Source organism: Equus przewalskii, chromosome 27 (genome assembly GCF_037783145.1).
Source record: "Equus przewalskii isolate Varuska chromosome 27, EquPr2, whole genome shotgun sequence".
Lineage (NCBI taxonomy): Eukaryota > Metazoa > Chordata > Mammalia > Perissodactyla > Equidae > Equus > Equus przewalskii.
In genome coordinates, this window is record NC_091857.1 from 36,931,609 (window position 1) to 36,955,449 (window position 23,841).

A 23,841-nucleotide genomic window follows, 5' to 3' on the forward strand; every position below is an offset into this window, starting at 1 on the left:
ATTGGTGGTGTGGAACACACATACACACACACACATACACACTGGAATTGGTGTCAGAATTGGAGCCCCAAAGCCTGGGCTCAGGGCTTCAGAAGCCCCCTTGCTTGTGCTATTGGTGGCACAGGCCACCCTCAGTGGTGCTAGAAAAGTGGCTCTGCTGAGCGAGAGGGCACCTGATTGCTAGCATTTGTTTCTTCCCTGGTGTAACATATAGAGTTAAATTATTATGCCTTCAGTTTTTTACTTAGAGAGAGTCATTGATGCCACGTCTTCCCAGCAAAGAGAGGCATTTAGGGGAACCAATTGGGTACAAACCACAGGGCATTAACTTGCTGGGGCTGCTGTAAGAACGCACAGCAAACTTGGTGCCTTAAACAGCAGAAGTGGATTCTCTTGCGGCTCTGGAGGCTGGGAGTCGATCAAGCTGTCAGCAGGTTTCGGTTCCTCCTGAGACTCTGTAGAACCCTTCCTTGCCTCTTCCAGATTCTGGTTGTTGCCAGCGATCCTTGGCGTTATTGGGGGAAACTATCTCAGGATGCTGGGGTGGCCTCTCCAGGTCACACCGCCAGCAGGAAGAAGAAATCCAGGCCACATAGTCACCCATGACATGTGACCAAGTCTGGCAGATTTTGCAAGATAATCAGACTTGTAGCTCTTCCGCTGTGGTTCACAGAGAACCACACAGTCAAGCCGAGGCAAGAGTGAGGGTTTAGACGTGGATCCTTGAATAGTAACACCTTCTTCCTCTTTCCTGGATGAAATCTCAGTAAGCCAGATTTTTGTTGTTGTATTCTGCTTTTAGGAGAAAGTAGTTTCCTAATTAGTATGAAGGAAGACAAAATATGCCCACAGGCTGTCTGAGAGGTCATCCAGATTCAGCACAAGGTGCCAGGTCAAAGGGAGAGAAGTTTCCTAGTTAACTGCAGTGTTCTCGGTTCTGCGGGCATGAGTCTGTGCGGCTGTGGAACTTGGCAGAAGCCTGGGCCACAGCAGGTCCAGGATGCCAGGCCCCGGGCCCGGCGATGGACCCAGGGCGCTGAAGTTCAAGCCACTCAGACCTACTGAGACTCCTCTGGGGCTTAATGAAGCATGTGGGAAGCTCAAAACACAAAAGAAGCAAAAACAGTCCAAAGGAAGAGACCCAGCATGGAGGGGCTGGTCTTCAAGACTGCCTGTCTGAAGTCTAGCCATCATTGATGGTGGCACTCCAAGATGCAGTTTCCAGATCTGAATAGCTTTACTGTGTCCTCCTTATCAAGGTAATATCTTGTTCACTGGAATCCCCTGTCTGTTGCCTCCTAGCTATGGGATGGTATCCTAGTTACTTAACAGGTCTGAACTCCACTTCCCATGTTGTGTAACAATAGGGATAATGTAAATGAGATTCTAGAGCACATATCACTGTAGGGGGCACATGAAGAGCGTAAAGAGAGACGGGCGTGGCCACCAAGCCCCTGGGAGTTCCTCCTGACCCTCCTCCTGGCCTCTCTCCCCTGCCCAGTCCCTCTGTCCATCTGTCCATCCATCTGTCCCATCACCCTACTCCCCTGCTCCTTCCTGGCCTCTTGGCACACACATGCCCTCACACCACTTCCCTCTGCGTTCACTCTCACAGCAGAGATTCCCAAACTTCCCCTGTTCAGGCGCCTTGAGCATCTCAGTAATTCGTTCATGGTGTCCCTGACCAAAAAGAATACCTAATAGCTCTATTGATTAATTAGTTAGTTCCAAACAACTTAATAATAGTAGATTGTGTGATGTCCAACAGATGTCTCTGCATAACCCTGGGAAATCTGAAATACCCCATAGTGTTCCCATGTGTCTGCTAAGGTTCCCCAGGGCACCTTGGCACACAGTTTGGGAAACATAGCATTACCGTCTTGGTTAATTCCCTTTTTTCAACTGCACACCACCCAAGGGCTTATCTGGGACGTAGGTAATCTCATCACAATTTGGGGGTGCCTTCAACAGAGGGGGTGTTGTCCCTGTGGACCTGGCTGTAAGGCTGTCCATGTTGAGATGCAGTCGCTTTCTCATCTCCCACTCTCCCAGCTGCTCTAGAACTGGGCAGACCGTGGACAGAAACATGGGGAGAGTCAAGTTTTAGGGGAGGCAGGGAGACTGAGCTCAAGCTGCACTCCCGAGCTTGTGGAGTCTGTGGCCAGGCAGGCAGAGAGCTCTAGGTTTCACGACTTATACTCGGTCCAACCACACCCCCAACTCTGTCCTCCTGCTGGACGGAGATCAGCACAGCGTCCAGGCAAAGACGTTTCCTTGTAGGTGATCAAAGACCCACGTGGGGATGCCCAGGGATGGTGCAAAACAGTTCTCTCCTGTTCCCTTCAGCTTTCCCTCGGTCCAGACTCGACTCCGCCTCATTCAGCATCAGGGAGCCCTCCTCCCTTATCTCTCTCCTCCTGTCCTCTGCCACGGTCCTTTCTGCTCTTCCATCCCTTTGCCCACCTTTGAGGCCACTTCTTCCTCTGGGTTGCTGGCTCGGGCTCCTGTAAGTGGATTCCAGCCCATTGCCCCTGCATGGATCTAGATTGGAAGTGGGGGCAGGCAGGGTCCCTCTCGGATGCTGTGGGTCCTGCCCAGTGAGAGGGAAGGTAGGAAAGAAACCCCCTCTCTGGGGGCGGCCTCAGTGATCCTTGTGTCAGACCAGCCATCTCTCTCCTCCCTGCTATGCTGTGCTGCTGCGCTCTGAGTCTCTTCTCTTTCTCCATCTTGTCAAAGACAATTCCATGCTCCCAACTTGATAGGATCCTGCCGCAGCATCATGCTGCCGCATCCTGCCACACAAGAAGCCCAGATGTCAGTATTTCTCACACTGCCTCTCCCGGGCCTCTCTGTCTCTTCCTTCAGCTGCAACCTCTCCCCTGCCTTGGACCCCCTAGCTCCCCCCACCACCACCAGCAAAGGCAGAGAACGTAGCGATTCCCAAAGACTGTCTTTTGCATGCCCTGCTCCATGTTGTTTTAAAAGTACCGCAATAAAACCATAAAACCAGGTAAGGCTTTGGGGACCGGAGCCGAGGATCATGACAGCAGCCTGCAAGAGCTGAGGGCAGTTTTGACAGCCGGAAATTTGTCTCTGAGCCTCCTCACCATGAAGGCCAAGGTACGGGGGAGGGATTGTCTCCTCAGCTCTTTAACAAAAGAGATTAATTCCCCAGGAGAGCAAAGTCCTCATGCTGGGCCCTCTGTAAAGTAATTTGGTGTATGTTTGTATAAAGGAGGTTAATATAATCTTAATCTAATTTCCTTGTATTAAGGCAGTAAGTCGACATGTTCTGGAGGCCAATTTTACTTAAATAAGCAGAGATCTTTTACGTGGAATCACAGTCACTGTTGACAACTTGCTGAAGGGTGGGCGTGACGTGAAGCGGCTGTTTCGTCAAACGGATGATTCTGTGGGGGGCAGCATGCAGTGGTGACGTGGTGATGTACAAAACCATCCAGTGCTGGACATGGCAAAGGCTGAACTTCAGAGACTCCAGAGAAATGAAGAAAATCTGGGAAATGCAAACCAGCCCTGAATGACCATGATTTCTTTTGGGCCCCCATCAGAGGGAGGGGCTTTCTGAGAGCTTTCCATCCACCACCCTGCCCCCCAACCCAGGGATGAAAATGCTTAGGGCCCCGGGGCACTTCTGATGTGGGCCTGACAGTGCTTCCTGTGCGGGGAATGCCTGCTCCACCCGGGGAAGAAGAGCCGTTCCCGTACAACGTCAAACACCAGGACGGACGAGCAGGCTGCCTGTGAGATTGGACTTTGGTGTAATTCACTCTCGAGCTGCTGCTAAATAATCTTGAGGTTGCCTTTCATCTATAAATGGGAACTCAGGTGCTGGCTTAGGATCCGAGCAATGTGGAATCCAAAACAAACAGAAAAAGATCAGGTTAAAGGAGGAGATAGAGGAAGAATGGCCTAGAAGTAACGAGGACGGTGTAATGTGCAAGGAAACCAAGTCGTGGGAAAGCAGCTACTCTTGGGCGGGTAAACGATACTTAAGTTAGCTGCTTCTGCCAGGGCCTGTAAGCGGAAGGGGAGGGCCTAGCCCTGGATTAGGGGATAGCCTGAGAGGGGGACAGATTGCCCCGTGGACAGCTCTGGGAGTTGGCACGCCTAAGTCAGTGTGTTGCGAACACGCCCAGAGAAGGCTGGGCAGAGTGAAGGATGCCAGAGCAGAGCCTGGCCGAGAGGCCTCCTGGAGGGGAAGGCGTCTCCACTTCGGCTCCCCACGAGCAGTGCCCTTTTGAAGAATGTGGGGTCAGTCATTGTTTCTGGTCCAAGTCGCCAGGCCGGGTGGCCAGGTCAGCATTCAGTTGAGAGACCACAGTGGTTTGGATCGAGGTGGCAGCAGTGGGAGACAGCTGGATTCTGAGTATTCGGACGGTCGAGTCGACAAATTGCTAAAGGCAGGCGGTGGGCTGAGCACAGAGAGGAGGCTGCGGGGGGGATGAGGAGGATGGGGAGACATTTTGGTGGAACCGCTAGAAGGCTGGAGCCGGCATTCACTGAGATGGAAGGACTGGGCGGGGGTAGGGGAGCGCGATACTAGTTCTGTTTCCAAGGAGGGACCCAGGGATACCTAAATCCTGCCCTAGAACAGCAGCCTCCCCGGTCACCACGGGAAATGAACCCATCCTTTGGTTCGGTTGCTCCTGCATCCGATATGGAGTGAGTGCCTGCTGCGTGTCCCTGTCTGGGGCCATCAGGGAAGCTGGGACTCCACCGTGCAGAAGACACAGAGTGCCTGCTGTCGTCAGGTGACAGGTGATCGTCCACAGAGAGAGAGTGACTTTGCAGGTGCACAGGCAGAGGTGAGGGGGCTCCTTCCCCCCCGATGGCCTTTCGCAGGCCTTCCACCGGGGGTCCCCCTCCAAGTAAGGTCCCAGGTTGCAGGGCTGGCCACTCGGAAGAGCGAAAGTAGAAGGCCTTCCCTGCCTCCGTATAGCCCAAACCCAAGTGTCGGGTCTGGCCCCAGCACTGCGGGAAGAGGCCAGGGCACACCCCCAGCAGGACGAGGCAGAGAGGGTCAGAGAGAGGTCAGGAGCTCCACCCCCAGAAGGGGGCTGCCTCTGGGCTTGGCTTTCTGAGCCCCCCCAGGAGGAAGGGGACCTCAAGACAGACAAAAATCCTGGCACCAATTCTCCAGTCCTACTTGGCTTCTCTGGACTCTAAAATGAAAAAAGAAAAGAAAGCGAGAGGAACAGCCTCCTCCAGGCAGCCCTCCGGGAGTGCCTTGCAGAACCTCGCAAGAGAGAGCCGGGAGAGCCCCCTGTCCACCAGCCCCGAGCCCCCGGGCCTCCCCTCAGCTCTCCCTTCCCTGGGCTCTGGTAGTGGGAAAGGAGGTGGCGAGAAGCAGAGCATGATGGTGCTGGCACCAGCTTCCACTCTTGCAGCCACGTGGTGCCTGGCACAGGACTAAACCTTCAATAAACAATCGCCTTTAACCCACAACGTCCTCATGGGGTGTCAGGATCCCCATTCTCTAGATGTAGGAAATTACACCCAGGGAGATTCCAGCACATACCCGAGGTCACACACACAGCTGGCCTGGCCTCAGACGCCCCCTTGCTGAAGATATCAGAACTAACCCTGGTTTCTATTTGCTTATCCTGAAATCAGATCACAGAGTTTATCTTAAAGAGATAGTGCAACCACTCATCTCTGATTCTCTTGGCCTTAGCTTAGTGGTACCCCCCCCCTCAAAAATAAGTGGTGTAGCTGTTAAGTTTGCGTGGGTTCGCATCCCCGGCGGCCCTTTTCACAGCTTATCAAGCCACGCTGTGGCAGCATCCCCACATAGAAAATAGAGGAAGATGGGCACAGATGTTAGCTCAGCCAGTCTTCCTCAAAAAAAAAAAAAAAAAAGTAGAGCCTAAGACAGGAGTATGTGCATAGACTTTTCGGGAAGGGATGCCAGGGGGGTGGAGTGGGGTCTGGACAGGTGACCCAGAGATGGAAGGTGTGAGCCGCTGACCCCATGAGGGCAACTAGGCTCCATCCCGTGTGGGCCTTCTAAGGAGACGTGTAGGATCGTGCGCATCTGAGAGGTGGGCGAAGAGAGCAGTGTCACGGCCTCCATGGGTCAGAGGTTGCCCCAGGGGGTTAACCTGCCTCTTTCCAGTTCAGGCACGCTTGGGAGCCAGGTGGGTGCAGGCAGGCCCCACCGCAGCTTCAGAGAAGCCCCAAGGTGAGCCCGAGGGGTGTGGGGCGGCCACGGGGGGCAGGTTGTGGGACACCCCCTCTCCTGTCTTCCCTGTCTCCTCCTTTCTCGCCTGGGGCTGGGCGCCATCCTCCAGCTCCCAGCCCTGCATGGCTTTGAACTCCACCACCCACACCAGGGACCCAGGCGAGCTCCTGACTTTCCTGAACTTCCACCTCTTTGGCTGGGGATACAAGGACCTAAGGAGCAGAGGGTGGTGGTGACAAATTCAGTGTGTTAGCGTGTCAAGTGTTCAGAACAGTGCCGGGCACAGAGGAGAACTCTGGTCTCGAGGGAGTGCTGAGTCCTGGGGCGTGGCTGTTGGTCCCAAACCTGCACGACTCTGGCTGTGTGTGACCTGGCCTCCCGCCCTCGCCCCTTATCCACGGCCGGCCAGGTCCTTTATTGCACCTGGTCTCCTTACCTGCATGGATGTCCATCGCGTCTCTCCCCAGCTCACAGCCTTCCCACCAAAGAACCCACAACTCCGATCATTTCCCCTCACTCCCTGCCCACAGTCACACGGTCCTTCTTCCTGTTCCCTGAGCTCATTCTGACCTCAGGACCTTTGCACTTGCAGTTCCTCTGCCAGGAAGGCTCCTTCCTGGGTCCTCAGAGATTAGACCGTCTGCTCATTCCACTTCCTGTTCACAGATGTGCCCGCAAGCAGACTTTCCCTGACAGTCCTTCAGGGAAAATAACACCCAAACCGTGACCTCTAACCCACTGCCCGACTTTCTTCCAGATGCTCCAGCCTCACCTGGAGTTATGTTATTGTAGAGTTCTTTGTGGGTTGGCTTATTTGTTTGGGGGTCTCCCTGCTAAAATCTATGTGCCAGGAGCAGGGACTTTATCTGACTTGGTCACCATCTTACCCCCACAGCAGAAAGTGCCTGGCACATAGTAGGTCCTTGTACTAGTTTGCTAGGGCCGCCATAACAAAGTGCCCCAGGCTGGGTGGCTTAGGCCACGGAAGTTTATTTTCTCACCATCCTGGAGGACAGAAGTCCAAGATCAAGGTCAGCAGTGTTGGTGCCTTCTGAGGCCTCTCTCCTTGGCTCGCAGATGGCTGTCTTCTCGCTGTCGCCCCTCTGTGTGTGTCTGTGTTCTAATCTCTTCTCATAAGGACCCCAGGCGTGTAGGATGAGGGCCCACGCATATGACCTCGTTTACCTTAATCCCCTCTAGAAAGGTCATATCTCCAAACAAGGTCACATTCTGAGGTCCTGTGGTTAGGACGTCAACATATGAATTTGGAGTGGACACAATTCAGCCCGTAACATCCTCAACACATATTTGTTGAATGACTGAATGATGGAATGAATGAAACCTCATTTTTTTTTGAGTAGGCCATGGCACACACAAAGTTGTGAATGTGCGTGTCCAGTGTAAAGAAAGGCAAGATGTGTAGAGAGATGCTAGAAACACTGAACGGTAGGTTGGGACTACATTTTTTAGAGATTTTGTCCTGAAAAAAGTTCACAGTGGTTTTTAGAAAAGATAGTGACTCATGAGATCGGGGATAGGGGGGTGGTTAGGAAGAAAGCAGGCCCAGTAGAGAAGGGCACCCATGCACGACGTTGTGAGCAAAGCAGGAAGGGCTGGGCTGAGGGGTTTCGGCTGGACAATGAGCGAAAGTGGACTTCCCAAAGGCCAGCTGATGGGGAAGAGGCAGCCTTGAGACTGCGGTCCTTTCCCACGCTGTCTCCTGGGGCTGCCGTGACAAATTCCCCAAACTGCGGGGCTTAAAACAACAGACTCTTACACCCTCACCACTCCAGAGGCCAGAAGTTCCAGATCAAGGCACCAGCAGAACTGGTTCCTCCTGGAGCCTCTGAGGGAGAACGGGTTCCCGGCCTCTCTCCTCACTCCAGACGCTCCCAGCAGCCATTGGTGCTCTTCAGCGCGGGGCAGCATCCTTCCAGTCCTGGCCTCTGTTCCCACATGGCCCTCTCCCCTGTGAGTCTGAGCACCTCAAATCTCCCTCTGCTGTCTCTCATGCATTCAGGGCCCACTCTCATCTCCAGATCCTCACCTTAATGACATCTGCAAATGCCCTTTTTCCGAAGAAGGTCTCATTCACAATTCCAGGTGGACATGAATTTGAGGGGCGGGGTGGGGGGGAGGGGAAACCGTTCAACCTCCTGCATCCACTGTGTTCCTGGAGGGGAGGGGCCGTGTAAGTCAGAGTAGGCAGAGGTTCCTGCCCAGTGTCGCCTGGCTTGGGTCTCTGAGTGCTGACTGAGGCCGGTAACTGGACTTCCGGCACTTCAGCTTCCTGACCTGGAAGATGCAGATAAGGAGCTGACACGCAGGGCTGCTGTGAAGATACAGTGAGCCTCTGAGAGCAGCACTGGGCGAGGCCAGTACTCCCCACGCCAGAGATTTCTGACAGTGCTGGCTTGATCCATAGAGCCATAGACACCCAAACACCCACTCCTCCTAGACTCCCAGCAGCCCAACCGGGTCTGGGTGAGGAACGGTGACAGCACGGGGTGGGGGCACTGGCTTCCAGAGGGCCTGAGAGATGCCGCTTCTCCTCTCTCCACGCCTAAGGGTTTCCTGTCCCGTCCTGAGCCACAGGTGACATGGAGTCCATCATAAGTGACAGAGGAACATTCACTCTCCTGTGGAAAGGTGGAATCCACTGCCCCTTGTCCCGAAGCCCTGGGGGCCCATAGAGACCCCACTTGTTCTCTGCGCCCCTTTGCGCCAACATCCCCTCCTCACACAGGGGGCCTGTGTCTGTGGGGGAGGCAGGGGTGGTACTGCGGTTGGGTGAGCCGAGGCTGGCAGAGGTGCGGCCTAGGGGAGGACCATCTGGTGACGTTTGGGCCACTCTCCCACCTTGTGTCTTTGCAGGGCTTGTGAAGAAGATTGGAGGTCCTGAAGCACAGGAACTCGCCCACCAGCTCTGGCTGGGCGACAGCTAATACCCAAGGCCCACCGGTTTGGGCGGCACAAGAAGAAGAATTCATTGTCTTCCCAGCACCATCCAAAAAAAGAAATGAGTTTCTCCCAGCAACGGCCACCGCCCCCTGGTGGAGCAGCAGGAAAAATGATGATTCCCCCAAACGGGCAGGTGGGAGAGAAGTTCTCGATGCAGATCCCCAAGGATTTCAACTTTCTGGCATTGAACACTCCGCTGCCAGAAGAAGAAACGGGCCAACAGAGGACAAAGGAAAGTCAGGAGGGCCGACGTTCAGGACAGGTGCATTCCAGCCTCCAGCCAAAGGAAGGACCGGTGAGTGGCTGTGGATGAGCCCACCCGCTCCAACAGCACAGCTGGTGGCCCCCAGCTCTCCTGAGCATGCCAACAAGCACCAGGGACATAGTCTCTGGGATAGCAATGCCCTTCCTCAGCATGAGTCTGGGGGCTTCTGTTCCATGTACCGGAGTCTCCTTCCCCGGAGATTTTCCTTGGGCTACTCCTACTGCTGTCACCACCGCCAACCCCCCCACCTCCCTCCTACCTCAGCTCAGCAGCCCCAGTGCCCAGCTCCTCCCTCCTTCCAGCTGGGAGCTCCCACCTCTTGGTACCTTCTCTCTGCTCAGCCAGGAATCTCCCCGCCACCAGCCCCAGATATCTGCCACGTCAGCAGAAGTTATGCCTCAATAGGAACAGGTCACAGGGACCTCCCCGAGGCACAACTGAGTCCTCCTGCAACCCAGATCCTCCTCCCAGCCCTCCCATATGCAACCAACATCAGTAGATGCACAGATTCTGCCTCCCCACGGCGGTGGGAGCCCTATCAGTTGCCAAGGCTGTGAATTCTCTTCTGCCTCCTCCAGGGGCTCGAGAACAACCTGTACAACCAGTACGAGGAGAAGGTGCGCCCGTGCATCGACCTCATCGACTCCCTGCGGGCCCTGGGTGTGGAGCAGGACATAGCCCTGCCCGCTATCGCCGTCATCGGGGACCAGAGCTCGGGCAAGAGCTCTGTGCTGGAGGCTCTTTCCGGGGTCGCCCTTCCCAGAGGCAGCGGTAAGCACGGATGGGCCAGCATTACCTGCAGGGAGTAGCCAGCCACCTGTGAGCCACAGAGCATCCCTGAGGTACCAGTGGTTTCATAGACAGACTGCTGGAAGGCCCGCAGGAGGACAGCTCCTCCAGGCCCTGACGGCTAAGGTCTAGAGGGCACTTCCTGGGCTGGCCACCCTGGATGTGCTGTGCGGTCCCCTCTGACACGGCCGTAGCCACCGCTTGGCCTGTATCAGTCAAGATCTGGGGACCTTGTGGGTTCTTCTAGTGGTCTCTGTGAGAGTGCAGAAGCATTTCTTCTTTGATCGTGTTAAATTTATAAGTTTCAGGTGACATATGTAGTCTTTTCGAATAATTTTCTCAATGCTTTGAAAAGCTGTTAGCCAGGATCACGGCATGATAAGACACTTTTTCCTGTAATTGTGTGTGCAGAGTCAAGATGCTGTGGTACATGTATGACTTAATAAGATAATTATAGAGGAAGAAAAGAAGGAAAGAGGTGGTATCCCCAAAGTGGGTAGAGGGAGGCCCTGTCCTGATTCCCTCTCTTGCTCCCACCTCCTGCCAGCGCTGCCCACCAGCCAAACCCAACCAGAGCCCAGGGGTCAGGAGGCACAGACGCTGTCCTGCCAGGGCTGCCTCTGGGGCAGAGAGGAGGGTGTGGGATGCTGGAGGTCTGCCCAGATCCTCCAAGGCCCCCAACAAGAGACGCCACACTAGGCGCCCGGCCCGTGTTCCCTCCCGGCCACAGGCAGCCCCATCCTTTGCTCCGGGCTGTCCTCTAAGATCCCATCAGCCTGGGCGCCTGATGCCTGAGAGGGTAAGAGTCTGGGGCAGGCGCTCCTCCTCACTGCTCTGGGTTCGGGATTTTGGGGAGAGGCACAACAGAGCGGAGAGTCTGGATGCGGGATGGCCAGGGGCAAGCATGTGACCCTGGGCAAGTCCTCAGGCTGGACCAGGAGATAACTGCTGGCTCATAGGCAGCGCTCCTTCACAGCCCTGCACAGCAGGAGCCCCAGCCCCAACAGCTCGGGGCTATTCTAGCCTTCTTAGCTCCAGCTGCACCGGGAGCTTCCTACCTTCCTGCTGGGCAGCAGACACCTTTAGGATTTCTGTGGACCCCCTCCTTTGGAACGTCCAGCATCTCCCCCAGGCTCCTGCCACCTCCTCCCTGCACCCTCCACCCTCGAGTTTGGAGGGAGCCTTGGGAGGGGCTCATGGCCCTTAGGCAGACCTCACTGCTCCACATCTCTGTCTGCTCCCGTCCCCTGGCTGCCACCTGGACAAAGACAAGTCCCGCCCATGCCCAGGGTGTTGGCCCAGCTCTGAGGTGTGCGGGAGCCTCGACTTCTGCTTGCATGCCTTACCGGGCAGCGAGGCAGCGACTGTGGCCATGGTCAGCCTGGAGGTGCTCGATGACCCCCGAGCGGGGCACTGGCACCAGCTGCAACTGCTTGCAGTCCCCGAGCCCACGCTCCTTTGCACCTGCCCAGCCCAGGCCCCCTTCAGGTACCAGCGGGCCCTAGAGGGTCAGAAATTTCAGACGAGGCCTCTGGGGACCCTAGGGCAGCTCCTTGGCGGGTAAGAGTGAAGGACACCTGTGAATCTTCTTTTTAAAGCAAACTTAGGGTGTTTGGGAATTTCTCTCAGGAATCGTAACCAGGTGTCCGCTGGTGCTGAAACTGAAGAAGCAGCTGCAGGAGTGCACGTGGAGGGGCAGGATCAGTTACCGGAACGTGGAGGTCCAGCTGCAGGAGCCCTCCCAGGTGGAGAAGGAGATCTGCGAAGGTAGGACCCACGCGGGCTCCGCAGGCGCCTCTCCGTGGCTGCTCCCTCACCATCCCGGCTCCGGCTGCTCCTCCTCCTCATCAGTGGGGATTCTTCAGCTCCCCCAGGGAGCACACTCTCTTTCTGCCAGGCTTTGCCACATGCTGGCCCCCCTGCCACCCACACTGCCCCCTCCTTTCACCTACCTAATTCCTACTCTGACTTCGGGTCTCAGTTTACCTGTCCCTCCTCAGGAAGTGTCCCCCGCAGGACCCCCCAACCTTAGCCCACAGCCCAGATCTGCTGGTTACCACTGTCCTGAGACACAATGATGGCTGGCCGCCTTGTGGCCCCGTTCCCATGCAGCATCCCCCAAACACCGACCCCACCCACCCATCATTCTTGGAAGCACAGCCAACACTCAGCCTTTGAAGAAAGTTTACCAATGCATGAGATTAGCATCAGGTAAGGATAGAAGGATAAAGAGGCCGAATTGCTCCTGGAGTCCACTTCCGTAGCCCCTCAGAGGAGCTCCTGGAGGTCACCCCCTCTACAGCCCTGCACGCCCAAATCCCTGAGCCTGCCCAGCCCTCCCTGTGCAGGTTCTCCCCTTTCCTGCTCCCCTGCTGGTCTCAGCCAGGCAGGCAAAAGATAGCCCTGACCCTAAGAGGAGTCTCTGCAGCGACAACCTCAGTTCCAGGGAGCCAGGCTTTGCACATCATTAAATAGCAAACTCCGCATCTGAAGGGGAGGCCTTTCCGTGACTTCCCGGGCTCAGCGCCCCAAGAACCCAGTGTCTCCAGGCCTCAGTTAGCTCACTGAGGGGATCCCTTCCAGAATGCAGGAGTCCTGCCCCCAGTCTGGCATTCACCCCTGAATACAGAAGCTGCTCGAGGCCCCCAGTTGGCAAGTTTTAGCTTCAACGTACAAAAACTCTGCACCCCAGCTGTGCCCACCACGGCTGTCCCGGGGCTGCCGTGGTGCCGAGCACACCCTGCAGCATTCATTGATGTCTGTCCTGACTCTCTGTGGGCAGGACCAGGAGGGCTGTGTGCTCTCGGAGCCTCTAACAGAGCTCCAGCACACCGTGGGTGCATGCGTTGCAAATGTTCTGTGTAAGGATGGATGATGAGCAGGCCGTGGCTAAGGCGTCTTTAGAACAGCATCTCAGAACTTCCGTCCCCTGCTGGTAGGAGTGTAAATTGGTGCAACCACTTTGGAAAACTGGCGATATCCACTAAAGCTAGAGGTGGGCACACCCTATGATGCTCCAATGCTCCACTCCTGAGTATGCACCCAGCCACAATGTGCACCAAAAGACAGGTTCTAGAATGTTCCTTGCAGCACTCTTGTGCTAGCAACACCCTGGGAACTACCCCAATGTCCGTCCACAGTAGACTGGATCAGGCAATGCCACATGGCCACAGGGTGGAATAAGACACAGATATGAGGACAAACAGCCCTCAGCTACAAGCACCAACAAGGGTGACTCTTACAAACGTAAGGTTGAGTGAAAGGGGCTAGACATAAGGGAGTCCATGTTTTACAATTCCACTTATAATTAGGTAGGACGACATGAAATTGCTGTTCTTATGGGTCAAAAGTGGTCGCGCAGCAGCAAATTCATTTGGCTCGACCAAGTCTAAAGTATAAAGATGACAAAAGGAATGGATGCTATTGGCGGTCAGGATTGTGGTCACTCTTGATGAGGGCTAGTGACCGTAGGGAGCATCTGGGCCTCTAGGGGCTGGCTGTGTTCTGTTTCTTGATCCCGGTGTTGGTTACACCTGTGTGTGCAGCCTGTGAAACTCACCAAGCCACACACTTAGGACAGTGGGTACTTTTCTGTACATATGTTACGCTTCAACAAAAACCTACAAAAATCTTGTCTTAAATAGTGATTATGAAACGATAATTAAAACAGGAAAGCTTAGAAGGAGTAACCCTGGTTTTCAACATGCCCCTGTTCTAGCGCTAAAGGATTAGGCAATTAACTGGAAGTGTTGCTTAAGCTGCCTCCCTGTTTTCCGATTCAGAGTTGTCCCCAAATGTAAGTGGAATGCATAACTGCCCACAGATTTCATTGCTGGCATCCCAGAATGACACCAGCATTTCTCTTCTCATCTGACCCAGGTCCAGCCATCCACTTGTGGGGAGCCCACTCAGTGCCCCTGGGGCAGGCACTTCGTAACTTACAATGTCAGTGTGTTACCAGCTACAGACATGGGTTCTCTACCCACCGCACAAGAGGGGCCAAATAAAAATTGGAATGCCAGGCTTATGGCAAGGAAAAGGTTTTTATTTTGGGAGACATCAGCCAGGAGACGAGAATGAGCCGTCAAATTTGTCTCATCTCTTCTCGTCTCCCCAAAAGATCGGAGGCAAGGGGTTTTTTAAAGGTTGCAAGGAACGTGGCTGCTTGTAGGGTGGTAGGGGGGCATCAGTGGCCTTGCTGGTCGGAGCTTTCCCACCAGCCTGCATTTGGCCTTGTAAGGCTGCTTACAGAGGAGGATGATAAGGGAATTTGCAGGTGGGTGACCTTTGCTGTCTGTCTCCATGGAGGATAGTGGATGCTGGAGCCAGGAAGCCAGGAAGTAAGCAGGGAATGAGTACTTTGGTTTTAACCCCATATATGCTGGGTTTAATGTAGGAGAACTGACATGACGGCCAATATCAAGTGCACTCCTGTAGGTCACAACCATGCGACCTTCCCAGGGGCCCTTTACCTAAGGCCTTGGAGTCTATCAGAATGGATCCTCTCCCCGTCCCAAAGCCATTGTGCCACAGAATTGGTCACAAATAAGTTGTTCTGTCCAGTGAGTTTATTGTGTCCAAGTGTAGGCTTGATGACCCCCAGGCAAGGCTGCTGGAGAAAGAAGGGTCTTCTGGCCCTGATGTTCCAGGATTCACTTTCTGTTCCATGCAACATCCAAAGGCAAATTCTGAGAAGGGAAGGAAGGGGGGAGGTGTTGACACAAAGCAAGTAACTGGGGTGGGCTTAGGGAGCGTCATCCTCATGTCTCCAGGCTTCCCTGGAGACATGTCCCCGTCCTCATCTTGTCCTTGGCATGGGTGTCCTACATATCTGATTTTTGCCGTTGGCACCTTCCCCTCACCTAGACACTCCTGGGCTTCAACTCATTTCAAGATGTTAACAGGGGCCCTAGGTCCTGGCTTCCCAGCGTGGTTCCTGGTCTGCAGGAGCGACATCACCTGGGGGTTTGTTGGAATTGCAGAATCTCAGGCCACTCCTCAGAGCTGCTGTTAAGAACAAGTCCCTGCATCCAGCCCACGCCCAAGGTTCCACCTTTTGAAGGGAGGAATATTGAAGAATTGGTGGATATATTTTAAAACTACCACAATTCCCACTGGAAAATATTGAAAAGCGTAAAGAAAGAGAACAGGGTGCATCCGCCATCCCACTGAGAACACGTCAGTATATTTTCCTACAGACTTTCTGAGGGTTTACGTACATGCTATGTATGTATTACACAGCCACAGTAGTGGCCTCAGAGATCACTCTGCACACTTCTGTGAAATGTTTCTTAAGCACCAGGGACTCTCCGAAGAGCCTATACTCTGAAAACAAGCGGTCACCTTTAAGAACAAGTGCTTTTTCTCACATGGGCTGTAATTTGGATTCTGAGTTTCTCCTCTCTTGGTGGTTGTAGCCCAGAACTTTGTAGCTGGGAATGGAGTTGGCATCAGCCACGAGCTCATTAGTCTGGAGATCACTTCCCCTGAGGTTCCGGATCTGACCCTCATCGACCTTCCCGGCATCGCCAGGGTGGCCGTGGGAAATCAGCCCCAGGACATCGGACGTCAGGTGAGCCTGTCTGGAACTTGGGAATGGGCCGACGTTGGGGAGGTCTCTGCCAGCAGCCCAAGGGCTCAGGTGCCTCTCCCCAGCCCTCACTTTGAGTGGTTGGGGAGGAGACCGGCAGGACTGTCCAGGGCAGGGGTCTCCTACTCAGGTTCTGAGAGGGGCCTGGCAGGTCATGGAAACAAGAGAAACTGATTCTGTGGGACAGGAGGTACATGGAACAACTCACGCCCTGCCTGACATTGCCACACGAGAATGTGGGTCCACTGTCACTAGCTGTTGTGATATTCAAAAGAAGCCAGGAATTTGGATTTTTACATCAAATCTGCCAATTTCAGCAATAATTTTTTTTTAAAAAAATTCACACTGTGTAAGTCAATCAGAGCACAGACTGTGATCTCTGGTCCGGGGCAAGAAGGCCAGCACCATGAAGAGGGATGACAGCTGCAGGACAGCAACGACCCAACACTCACCAACAGCCACTGAGCCTGTTGCTCCTTTGACCTTCCCACTTCAGGTTACCTGAGAACACGCTCCTCACTGAGATGCCTGAATGGCACATGATCTCTGGCCTGGGCCATCCCAAGACCAGCCTTGTCAAGCTTTGCCAAGCCAGCTCACATGGAAGCCAAGGAGACAAGGATGGGCTCAGGAGCAGGGGCGCAGTCCAAGGAGTGGAGGGCTAGGATGGAGGAGGAAAAGACAAGACCCTCCTGTCCTATGACTGAAGTCACTTGCCTGCCCTCTTCCCTTTTATAGGGGACACTGCCAGTGTGGGGAGCTCAACCGTAGCCAAACTTGGGGTATGGCAGTGCCAGGAGCCCCCTGGGTGGGGTGTCTGCTGGCTCCACTGTCTTGGGCAGTTAAATTACGCTTTCTTCCTCAACATCCAGAGCGCCATTCTCTGTCTCTCTAGGGGTGGTGTAATTAGCTCATTTCCCTTACTGAGTTCAGCCACTACATCCATACTTCTTACCCTCCTAGGAGGGTCCTGATCCATCCATCGAATTGGCAGGGATGTGAGAAAGATGCACAGATGGGGTCAGAGCAAGCAGCTTCCTCCTGCCACTCCATCCGTCCTCTAATGGCGTCCAGATGATTCCAACAAAACACTTTGATCTCAAACAATTTCATCCAAAACAAATTGGTTGAGATGGCAAAATATCACAGGTGCCTAAAGTACTTGAAAAATGTGCGCACCATGATTCTAAGGCTTTCCTTCGTGTTCCGGGATGCTTAAGCGCTTTGCTTTTCCTCAGTCTTTACTTCTCATTCGCTTTCAGCTCATTAAATATTTTTATTTCCGAATGCAAGTTATCACCCCCTCCTCGAAAAACATCTTCACTGGCTTCAGGGCAAATTCACTCTGGTTCTCCCCCTCCCTTCCTCCCTTGACCACTTTTTCTCTGTCAATTCTTTCCCATTTTCCTGACCTGCAAATGGTATAGTACCTCAAAGATCTCTTCTTTATATCAAAACCCTCCCTTGGTAGCTCATCTAGTCTCGGCGCTTTAAATACCACTCGTAAATCTCTATTTCCAGCCCAAACCTCTCCCCTGAACTCCAGGCTCCCATCTCCAGCTGCTCACTGGCCATTTCCCTCTGGATGTCTAATAGGCATGGTAAACTCAACAGGTCCTAAACCAGCACCTGATCTTCCCACCCACTCCCACCCTCCCACAGTCTTCTCCATCACGGGAAATGGCACCTCCATCCTCGCAGTGGCTCAGGTCACCGTCGCCCCGGTCAGCCTTGCCGCCTCTCCTTCTCTCACACAACACATCCAGTCCGGCTGTAGACCCGACTGACTCTACGTTCAAAGACATCCGGAGTCCAACCACGTTTCCCCCGTCCATCACCAACATGTTAGCCCAAACCACCACCATCTCTTACTGAGTTAACATGTCTGCACTGGCCTCCTACTTGCTTTTCCTGCTTCTGCCCTTCAGGCAGCACCCCCATCCCAAGTGCGTTCCCAACACAACTCTCGCGTTTCAAAGAACAGGTTGGTTGCTGTCCTTCCTTGAAGTTCTCCAATGGCTCCCATGTCAATCAGCATAAAACCTCCCAAGGTCCAATGGGACCTGGCCCCACTAGTTCATTGGCCATTTCTCCTATCACTGCGCCCCCATCTCTGGCCCCTCTCCAGCCAAACCTGAGTCCTTGGTGGTCTTGGAACTCTCCAGCGCACCCTGGTCCCTCCATCTTTGCATCTACTCTTCCTTCTTCCTGAAATGTTCTCCCCACCCAGATTTCCACATGGCACATTCTCTTATTTCCTTCAGGGTTCTGCTCAAGTGCCACCCTCTCAGTGGTGCCTTCCCTGATGTCCAATACCCTGTGCCTGGCCCTTCCGATTCCATCTGTCCTCCGTAATGAGTGTTTACTGCTTATATTCCCTCCTGGGCTGTAAACTCCTGCAGGACGTTGCCTGTATCTTCATTGCTGACTCTCTAGACCCTAGAATGAGCCTAGTGCCTGGTGGGTTCCCAGTAGCAACTGTTTGCTGCATGACGAGAAGGTGTTCTTTGTGAGACTTTGCTCTCCAGGCAGACATTCTGGGGAGCAGCTATCAGTCCCCAAGATCCACAGCAGTTCCCAGTCTGAGTCTATTTTACCCCCAGGGGACATTGGCAACGTCTGAGACATTTTTAGTTGTCACAGCTTGGGAACGGGGGATTGCTACCCGCGTCCAGTGGGTAGAGACCAGAGATGCAGCTAAATATTCTACAGTGCACAGGATGGCCCCCACAACCAAGAGTTATCCACCCGAATTTGTCAATAGTGCTGAGGTGGAGAACCCTGGGTTATATGGTCTGCCACTTGCAGACATCAGCAGGATGGTCACGTGGGTGTAGCAGAGGGAAAGAGCACCAAGAAGATAACTTTTAGTTTGAGGACAATTAACATTAATACTCGCTTATAGAGGTTCATTATAACTTTACTCAGTTAAATTTTCCCATGGCTGAGACCTAATTTGTCCTGCTTATATATGTCATTTTTATTTCACGCCAGTGTCTAATTGTTTATATGGTGCTAGTTTGTACTTACATGATACAAATTTTCTATCTTGCGGTAATGCAGTATTATCTTCTGTGTGCAACTTAAAATAATTAGATGGGATATCAGATGAGCAAAGGTATGTGTGAATTGTGCCAAAATATAAGGAAATATGTCCCAAGGTGTCTGCCTTTCCATGTTTGTTTGTATTGTCCATGAGAAAACATAATACTGAAACTTGGCATTTTAAGGCTCATGTTGCCCACATCTCTCTTTCGCCTACAAATTCTCAGAAATTTTATTGGATTTCTCTAATTTGAATGAGCTAGACCCCTTCCAAGACTAAATTGCAGATAAAGTCATTAATATGAGGAATAAACATGCATAGAGATAGTATTGGTATCAGATAGTTCTGTCGTGAGCAGGCACTGAGCACCTGCCACTTGGGGTGTTGTGCTGGACTCCTCATGGGGATATTGGGACCAGTGTCACGGATCACCACAAAGGCACTTCTGGGCTTCTCGGGCTGATACAACACAAATGCAAATCACTCTCATAGAAGGTGTCAGTTAGAAGCATAGCAGGAAAGATCTAGAGAGGGAGGAGAGGTCCCATCGGGCTACAGGAATCAGAGAGTCTTCAGGAAAGAAGAAATACCGGTGATGGGATTTGTATGATAGGTGGGAAATCCACAGAGAACTCAGTAAGGGCAGCTGGGTGGGCATTCCAGAGGAAGGGACAGGCCAAGCAAAGCCCGGAGGTGTGGAAACAGGCTCACGCTCTGGGAACACATTGGTTTTTCACAATCACACCTGTGGGGTCGCATTGTTGGATGAGCAGAGATGTATGATTCTCCTGTGTGGTTCTTTGGCATCAGATCAAGAAGCTCATCAGGAAGTACATCCAGAGGCAAGAGACGATCAACCTGGTGGTGGTCCCCTGTAACGTGGACATCGCCACCACGGAGGCGCTGAGCATGGCTCAGGAGGTGGACCCCGAGGGAGACAGGACCATAGGTAAGAGGACAGAACCAAGCTTCCAGAAGATGGGAAGGATGGGGGAGACTCCTCTTACATTTAGAAGATCCTGGAACGTAGCACTGTTAGAGAGACCCAGATCCTGCATTGGATCCAAGTGCTGTTCACAGCAGAAGCCCCGTGGGCCCAGGGCTCATTCACGCACCGCAAATAAGTCATCTTCACTCACAGTCAGGGTTAGATACGTGGCCAGAATTTGGGGGTTCTGCAGCCTCCTTCCTCTCATCCCTCATTTGCACTCACGAGCCATTCTGGATGGGGGACGAGAACTGCCTTGTTTGCTTTCCCACAATGGTCTAGAGAGGACTCAGGGGCCCATCAGCTCTGCCATCCACAGTTGAAGCTCTTGGGACCCCGTGGTGCATGGAGAAGACCTTCATCAGGCCTCATGAACACACCGCCACGCTTGCATCGGAGCGTGAATGTCCGCAGAATTCACACGCAGGCAGAACCCTTCGTGGGGAACCAGGTTCTCCTAACCGTCTTTAAAAAATGTCACCTTGGAAGGCACTGTAGGGGACTTGGTTTAACAGCACAGTCTCTGGATTTGAAGCCACAGTCTACTGCTTACTGGCTACATGTCCTTGGGCAGTGTATTTAACCTCTCCTAGCCTCGATTCCCTCATCTGCAAAGTGGTACCAACAGTCATACCTATTCGCTAGGGCTGCTGGGAGGATTACGTGAAGGACGATTGTATGTGATGGTAGGTCCGTGTGTGCACACAGTATCTTCTCGGAAAATGATAGCTGCCATTTTTAAATTTTTAATATTTTTCTTCAATATCACTTCTTCATCAATTAGTCCACCTGCCCATAGAGTTTACCTTCCTGAAAATTTGCAGGTCATTTCCCCTGACAAAATGGATGCTCAGGATATAATTACCTTTTTTTGTTTCTTCCCAAACAAATGCCTGGTTTTCCAGTAAAGATAGAAATAAATATTAAGGGAATACACCTCAAACATAATGTTTTACTGTATGCCAACTACCCTTGTGCCCTCTTAGCTGTTGAGTTCCACAGGCATCTCCAACACACTGAACCAGAGAGAAAACTCAGGCTTTGGGTCACCATTCATTCATTGTAAGTCCAAATTCTTTCTCTTCTTGTGATCATAAGTCATTAGAGATGCCTTATTGGTGGCCAAAGTAGATAATATCATCTGTCCAGCAGATAGATCTATTGGGATATTAATGTCTTTGCATAAATTTAGTAACTCTTCTTATTAATAGTCAGTTTTCTAGTCCTCTAATTATCCACAAACTCAGATAATCAACAATTCTCACTAAATATTAGCGCTTTTCCAGTCTGGCTCAGTCATCTCAGCTCCCTCTCACCCAAGGGTCTGGAAAGCTCTTTGTCCATCTTCACTGGGCTGGTTCCTTCCTCTCATTCAGATCTCAGACCACCTGTTGCCTTCCCAGAGGCCCTCTTTGTCCACCCAACCTAAAACTGTACCATCCGCTCCTGCCTGCAGTCATTTGGCAGCACCTCACTTTATTTTAATTCTCTTCATAGCACTTTGATATCAGATACTTTCCTTTATTTCTTGTATATTACTAGATTAATTTATCTGACTTTTTCCCTCTAGAAAATGGGGCGACATTCATGAGACCAGGGATTCTGCCATCTCATTTACTACCACCTCATTAACACCTAAAGTGGTGTGATTAATAAGCATTTGTTAATTCAATACGTAAGTGTAATATAATCAGAAATGAATTAATTTAAAAAGAGAAAAAACTGAAAGCATCTAAAAATTGCTGACACTGCCTTTCTCTGTGGCCCAATAGTTGGGGCATTCAGTGATGCTTATGAGCGGATGCCGTAGATGGAAGCATGTGGATTTTCTGACTTGAGTCCTGTTTCAAACTGAGGCACAGTAAGAAAAGGACCTCTCTCCCCAGCTAGGGTGAATTCTAATTGCAAGCTTCAATTTGTATTATCTGACTGCCTCTTCTCCGAATAAAGTACAATGAATGATGGCTGGATCCAGGGAATGGCCTTCCTGGCTGCGGTCTCCCCTCCCATTGGAAGGTCCTCTCCTTTACCAACGGAAGGTGCAAGAGTAGATTCAGAGACTTCTTGGCTCTGTTAGTAACAGGACGGTCTGTGCTCACACAAACCTTTTAGTGAGTGTAAAGATCTCTCTTAAATGACAGCTTCTGGTAACAGGGAGTTTACAACAGAGAGAGAGAAATTCAACTGCTGAGGTGCCCGGAAGATTTCAGGAAGTGGTAGACCAGATGGTCAGACATAACCGCAAGTTAAAAATAAGGACAAAAATAGTAAAAGGTGACATTCAGGTTTCTAACATAATCAAGCAAAGAATGCAGTGGCTATTTGACACTCAAAGAACACGAGCAAAAGTAAATGCTCGGGATTCGAAGCTTTCAATCCAATGTGAGTGGGAAGGTTAGGGACAGAAGAGAGAGGGGAAGGCAGGGAGGGGAATATCAAAGGAGGCGCCCAAGGAAAGCGGCAGAGTGGGTCTGTGATGGGAGAAGCTAGAGAGATGGCACTGGCCCTCCTGACAGTGGGGAATGAGGTGGTCTTGGGAACGTGGTGATGGAGCTGCTGGAGCTGGTCAGTTCACCTGCCCTAGGTGAACGAGGGCATAACCCAGCAGGTGCCCAAGAAACGTTGATCAAGTAAATTATACAAGGGAATTAATGAGTTGAGCCAGTGAGTGAGCAAATAAACATGCAGATAAGACGGGTGACGATGGAATGAATGAATGGGCTGTCAGGCGCTGGGCAATTAAGGCTAAAGAAGACTTTGTTGGTCCCGGCCAAAGAGGGATCCCATAGCCCGGCAGCATTCAAACATACGTGAGGAGAGAACTGAGCTTTCCCTTGTGGTTCTTTAACCGTCTCACAGGGATCCTGACCAAACCAGACCTCGTGGACAAGGGCACGGAAAAAGTTGTGGTGAATGTGGTGCAGAACCTCACCTACCATCTGAAAAAGGGTTACATGATCGTGAAGTGCAGGGGCCAGCAGGACATCACCAACAAGCTGAGCTTGGCGGAGGCCACCAAGAGAGAAATGGCGTTCTTTCAAACACACCCGTATTTCAGGTGAGATTCTTTAGGACAGCCCTGGAATTGGACTCCGCGGAAGCCAGCCTCGCCTGCCAGAGTCAGCCGAGATGGTTGCCAAATTATATATAAAAATTACACAAGGTAGCACAACCTAGCCTTGTCTTTATTTGAGTGTTAAATTTATTGGTTTCCTGAGACAAATCATTTTTTCTTGGACTCTGATGGTGCTGATTAACAATGGTAATATGGCATTTCTTAGAGGATAGGGCACTGTGGTTCCCAAAAGGCTTTCACTTGCTTTCTCATTTGAGTCCCACAAAATTTTTTTTGATGCTTTTTGATGAGGAAGATTGGCCCTGAACTAACATCTGTTGCCAATCTTCCTCTTTTTTTAAAAAAAAATTTTTCTCCCAAAAGCCCCAGTGCATGGTTGTATATTCTAGTTGCAGGTCCTTCTGGTTGTGCTATGTGGGACGCTGCCTCAGCATGGCTTGATGAGCAGTATGTAGGTCCACACCCAGGATCCAAACCAGTAAACCCCAGGCTGCCGAAACAGAGCACGCAAACTTAACCACTCGGCCATGGGGCTGGCCCTTTAGTCCCACAAAATCTTAAGAGATACGTATGGCAAGTGAGGTCCTTCCCATTTTTATAGATAAGAGTAATGAGATCAAAGAAATAGTGAATGGAAACAGGCCGAGAAACACCAGTCCAGAAACCTATGTCAACCTATGTTAAGCTACGGTTAACCTCCAGAAACCTGTATGAACCATCATAAATGGTACACATTAAACCTGCTTAATGGAACTCTCCACCTCTTGAGAGCCTGCAAACGAACTGGTTTTATTTCCTATAAACCATCCTGTAGAGACCACAGCTTGCAGGACATTGGGATGTCTCTCATTGAATTGGGCACTTTTCACTTTCATTTTATTCAGGAGCTTGCTATCCTTGAACCACGTGGGAGCAGGGTGATAA

General features: G+C 52.0%; 1 protein-coding gene across 1 annotated transcript in view; it reads left to right on the forward strand.

Moving 5' to 3' along the window:
• Positions 1-23,841, forward strand: part of MX2 (MX dynamin like GTPase 2) — a 37,655-nt gene that overhangs the window by 1,404 nt on the left and 12,410 nt on the right. Inside the window, exons 2-7 of the mRNA XM_008538191.2 lie at positions 9,077-9,458; positions 10,007-10,199; positions 11,847-11,984; positions 15,635-15,789; positions 19,664-19,802; positions 22,701-22,899. Of these exons, the coding sequence (XP_008536413.2) occupies positions 9,222-9,458; positions 10,007-10,199; positions 11,847-11,984; positions 15,635-15,789; positions 19,664-19,802; positions 22,701-22,899 (1,061 nt within the window). The 5' untranslated portion in view covers positions 9,077-9,221. The remainder of the gene's footprint in view (positions 1-9,076; positions 9,459-10,006; positions 10,200-11,846; positions 11,985-15,634; positions 15,790-19,663; positions 19,803-22,700; positions 22,900-23,841) is intronic.